We start from the raw sequence: 5,549 nt of genomic DNA on the forward strand, positions 1-5,549 counted from the left end.
TTCTTTAAACTATTGTACATTTTCATCATTTATTTCTGTTTTGCGTATAGGATAAACTTATTAAGAGTTATTTGTTCACAGGTAGCATCAAATACAGTTATACAGATTGATTTTGGGACACATGCAAACTGGGAATCATATAGTAAAACTATGTTTTCAGTGAAAGTTAATGAAAAGCAGTGGAAAGACATTAGAATATGACATTTTTATGTTATGGGCAGGTTCAGTGTCATTTGTTGCTGACTTTAATTCATATTATCACTCTATTATTGTTTTTTTTATTTATTGTGTTGATTGACATGTACACAGAGATGTTAATGTAATAGTTGCCTACTGAATGTCCACAGTCAACCTTTACAGGTGCTAGAACAAGAAGAATTTATTTAGAATTGATTTAAAGAAGTCATTTGAGCTTTTGCAATTTTGTTAATTTGTAATACATAATTCAGTTGCACTGTGTTACAGTTATTATCCTTGTTATGCAATGTGATACTTCCGCCCCAGAAAGATTAGTTGACTGCAGTAGCTTTAGTTAATGGGGATCTCTTTCGGTAATCGTGTTAATTTGGCTTCACACTGACATACTATGAATGAACCTTTTTGTTCACAGGGATAATTTGTTGCCCTTAATTGTTATTGTATTATTATACACTGTATGTATCATATAAAGGGTCTCTAAATTAAAATCCTTGAGAAATGGCACCACCTTGTGGCAGGTTGCACGGTGGGTCAAAGCATGTCTTTTGTTTGTAGAGCTTTATGTTACTATAGCAGAATAATGAGTAGGTTTTGTACTTTTTACAGAGCTCAAAACAGGATGAAGAGGCTGCTTGTTCAAATTCTTTGCATCACAGAACTCCTGCTCTGTGCTGCTGACTCTCCGCCACTGAGCGAGGACACGCTGGAAAGTGAGGCCTTCATTAACAGAAAACACTTTTCTTACTAATACCGGTTGCAGAACTTAATGCCAGCATGTTTCATTGGTGTGTGTAGAGCTGTCTGCAGCAGGAGAGCAGTATGTCGATGAGGAAATAAAGCGGGCGTTACTCGGGGTGAAGCGAGTGAAGGAAATGATGGAGAAAAAAGAGGAGAAGCACAGACATCTTATGGACGCCCTGAGACACAGCAGTGACAAGAAGAAGGTATAAAGTGTTTCTGTCATTGCAACTTTAAGGTCCAGCGTAACATTTAGGAGGATTTATTGGCAGAAATGGAATTTAATATTCATAGGTATGTTTTCATTAGTGAATAATCACCTGAATAGAGGAATCGTGTTTTCGTTACCTTACAATGAGACCTTTTATTCTACAGAGGAAGCGGGTCCTCTGCCACAGAGGCCGCCATGTTGAACCACCATGTTTAGATCAGATCACACAGACCAATTTTGCAGCCACCGTAGTTTCTCCTACACTCATAGAAGGCTGAGCTGTTTTAAAGTGGTTGCAACTTCACTGCCAGATGCCACTAAATCCTACAGACCGGTCTTTTAAGTGTCGAGCCTCTGCAAACCGACCGATATTTGCAGTAATCATTCCTGATGTAAGAAACCCACAGTTGAAATACCATGATGCCGGGATGCATTAACTTCTGACAGAACATGACCATTGTAGTTGAGCAGTTAAATGCCAGTCTTTGAGCATTATTCTGAAGCCCATCACATATTTTCTGCCTCATAAAGGCAAAGCCGCACAAAGCTTCACAGAGAAACCTCAAAGCAGACAGTGAATAATGTATGTGGGAGTAGAGCTAGTTTAGGGAGTCGGGGTGTAGTTTTACTGCAGTCAGGATAAATGAACTGTCTGTAGATTAATCTGTTTTTTTTTTTAAATGTCTTTTCAAAATAAAAGACGAGGGGCTTTGTGCCAGGGCCCCCAAAAACCACATGTTATCCTCTCTGGCTTATTAAGAAGTAATGTATCTGTGACAGAATTCTCTGTTTTGGGGTTCCTTCAGGGGGCGATGCAGTTGGTCCAGGAAACAGAGCAGAAACTAGAGGAGGCTGAGCAGCAATGTCAAGATTTAACCAAATCTTCCTTTGAGGAATGTCGACCTTGTCTTGAAGATACTTGTAAGGCCTTCTATACTTCTACGTGTCGACGTGGCTTCGCTTCCTTCTCATTCAAGGTTTGACCTCAGCATATTCCTGTTATAACCATCTCAGTTAAATGATGAAGCTGAGACTGGTTTGTAACTCCACCCATGATGGTTTCTCTATGAATCTCTCTCTCTGCAGGTGGAGGAGTTTTTCAGGAAAATGGCCGCCCAGCTGGAAGTCACTGAGCGTGTTTTCAACCAAAACGAGGAGAATGCGGGTCGCACCAACCCACCTGAGAATCAGGTCACAGAAGATGAAGCAGACCTGGAGCTTCTGCAGGCGGACGCATCGTTCAGCCAGCTGCTGTCAAACATCAGCCTCCTGCACAACCAGAGCGCCAGTCTGGTCAAAAAGATGCAACAGGTGTTAGGGCATTCCTTCCTGATGGCCTTCAACACAGAGCTCCAACCCAGCCCGCAGTCGGCCACGCAGGGCGGCTCGAGTGCTGGCTTCTTTAGGACGGTGGGTCTGGACCACATCGTTGACTCGGTGTATGACTTTGGGAGGAATGTGCTGGAGGAGTTCAGCTCCACGGTGGTGGATGTGTTTGAGGAGGTACAAGAAGCGGAGGAGTACTTTCATCAATTAAGCAGAGGTATGTGAGCACTACATGTGTACCCTTTATTCTTTCTCTTAAGATAACCACTTTAACATCTATTACTGTATATTTATCTACAAAGATACAGGAGCCCTTTCTGCTTTGGGACAGTCCCAGAACAGACATCTGTGCAGACGACTCCGCAGGCAAGCATCAGAGTGCTGGCAGCTCCAAAGTTTGTGCGAGACGTGTGAAGATTATCTGATAAAAGGTAACCGACACAGAAAACATGTTGTCTTTGGCAATATTGATTTCATATCTGTGTAGCTGCTCATCCCATATGTGTGCATATAGTACAGATATGAAGAAATGTCTCCATCTGGGCTTTAAATGCAAATAATAAGTTTGCTGATTGCATTTTAGTGTCACTATAAAGTCTAGCTGGTGAGGTAGTTTCTGTAATAAAAGACATCATGAGTTAAACATTACCGTAATATCAATTACTTGGTTTATTATTACTTTGATTGTCTGATGAATTGTTTAGTCTATAAAATGTCTATAAAATACTTACACAATACTTCCTGAGAGCTCATGTCGTCTTCAGATTGCTTCTTTTGTCTGACTAAAAACCCAAATCCATTACATTTTATACGGACAAATAAATAAATAAATCAGAGAAAAGCAAATTCTCACATTTAAGAAGCTAAAAACAGTAAATGTTTGACACGCTTGATCGATAACTGACTTAAACTGTTAATTGATCATCAAAATTGTTGATTAATTTTCTGTTGACGGTGAATATAACTAATGGCATTTTAGCTAAAATAGTCTGCACTGATATAATCTGTGAAGTGATTTAAATAATGGAGTTTTACTCCAGAGAGAAAATAATAAAATATAATTGATAATTGTAGTTTTTCTTGTTTCTTAACTTCACCAAGCACACCTGGGCTTTTGCACGCTCATCTATATGTGATCATTTATTCGTACAGAGTGTCCCAGTGTCCAGCAGTTACACTCCGAGATGGAGGAGATGTACATGCTCCTCAACGCCTCCCGTCAGCAGTTTGAGGACAGGCTGCAGCTGGTGCAGAGACACACAGCGGACACACAGAGGTGGCTCAGCAACATGGATGACAAGTACGGCTGGCTCAGCCAACTGTCCAACAGCACAGCGGGCCCACACAACATCTTCAGCGTGATCACAGTATGTTTCCAGTGCATTCATCAGGCTTTATCTTATAGTATTTAATTTTTGGATGTCACACGGGTTGTGCCAAATGCATCACAACAAGGATTACTGTTGTGAATTTCTTGGCCAAAGAGGATTCAAAAATAATCCTGTTATTTGAATTCTGTTACAGATAATAGACTTAATCTCTAAAATGAATGAACATGGTTTAAATTAAAACTCCACAGCTGAAGCACATGTTGTTTATGGAACCTGGCTGTGTACATAATACTGCCTACAAATGGGTACGATTTATTTAAACTGGAGGGAATCTCGTTAGGTGTTTCAGCCGTTGGCAGGTGAGCCAGGACGTTATTTGTTGTACAAGAACTGATTCACTCAATCTCATTTTTCAGGTGAATCCACAGCAACAGATGAACAACATCAGACCTAAAGTTGACAGCAGTGTGGCTGTAACTTTACTGGACTCTGCCCCAATAACGGTCTCAGTCCCAGCGGACCTGGAGGTGGACGACCCTGCTTTTATCCAATATGTAGCTCAAGAAGCTCTGACTCTCCACAAACGGCAGATAAGAGGTATTGATGCTGGCAGTGTTGTGGCTTAGTTAATTATTTGGCTTCTGGCATCACTTGGCAGAGCTCCAAATTGAATTCGAGCTAAATGAATTGTGATAATTTGAATCCGACAACTTTACACCGTGACAAATCCCTGTGCATTTCTTCACATTTAATCTTATTCTGAGAGACACAATGCAAATGGGATGATGTGTCATAATCCAAAATGATGAAGTAACTAAGAAACAATCCTAAATTTCACCCTTCACTGACTTTGTATCACAAGATTAAATTAATTTGTATGTAGAGACTATTTAAATTGATTGACTGGCTCGTGTTGACGCCTACGTCAGTTTAAATTGTGGTTAATTTTCTTTAAAAAACTCTTTTTCTCGACACAGGAACGGACTAATGTGAACATCCCAGTGTTCACCCATTATCATCAGATGCTGAATAAAGAGTCCAGTACCGGTTATCTTTGAACAATTAAGCTAATCCTTGTAAAACTTGAAATCTGTATTAGACCTTTAAACCTTTACATGCACAGCTTATGTTGTTTTTATTCATGTAAGTTAAATCTTAGGGTTTTAAATGTTTCTGCAATAAACCTGTGTACACTCTGCTCGAGCTATTCTTTCATTTTTTTTATTACTTTTGTCAAAATTCATCCTATAAATTCATGTAGTGACTTCCTTAACTGTAATGTTTGAATATTTATCACTTCCTCTGTTTAAGGCAGGTGAAATGGCTGTAAGTCTAGTCCACATTTTACAGGTTTGTGGTTGTATAGACCTACTTAACTCTATTTTTTCTAAGGTTATTATGTTTATTTTATTTATTTATTACTAAATTTCAATTAATATAGTCTTATAGCAGTCGTACAAGAAAACACTGTAAATAAAGCTATAATTTGTGGTTTTAGTAAAAACAAAACAAAAAAAAAGTGACTTCCTTAACTGTATTTTTAAATGTAATATTTGGATATTTTCTAAAGCTAAAAGTTTTAATCACCTTTTTCTTCAGCTTTTGAAACAATCTGTATTTATGGTTTATGTTAAGTGATATAATATTATTTTTTGCAAATGAAAATTGAAAATTGGAAAACAAAATGCTTATGCTTGCAAATTTTTATTCACACCAATGTTTATTTATCACTTCCTCTGTTTAAG

General features: G+C 38.6%; 1 protein-coding gene across 1 annotated transcript; it reads left to right on the forward strand.

Annotated features, from left to right (window-relative positions):
• Positions 1-805: 805 nt before the first annotated feature.
• Positions 806-4,707, forward strand: LOC118321996 (clusterin-like protein 1). Its single transcript, XM_035653574.1, has 7 exons — positions 806-908; positions 994-1,142; positions 1,954-2,124; positions 2,234-2,690; positions 2,776-2,904; positions 3,626-3,840; positions 4,221-4,707. The coding sequence occupies exons 1-7, from the start codon at positions 818-820 to the stop codon at positions 4,428-4,430; spliced, it is 1,422 nt and encodes a 473-aa protein (XP_035509467.1). The 5' UTR covers positions 806-817; the 3' UTR covers positions 4,431-4,707.
• Positions 4,708-5,549: the final 842 nt, after the last annotated feature.

Source organism: Morone saxatilis, unplaced genomic scaffold, assembly GCF_004916995.1.
Source record: "Morone saxatilis isolate NCDOM2014 unplaced genomic scaffold, NCSU_SB_2.0 Contig0, whole genome shotgun sequence".
NCBI lineage: Eukaryota > Metazoa > Chordata > Actinopteri > Moronidae > Morone > Morone saxatilis.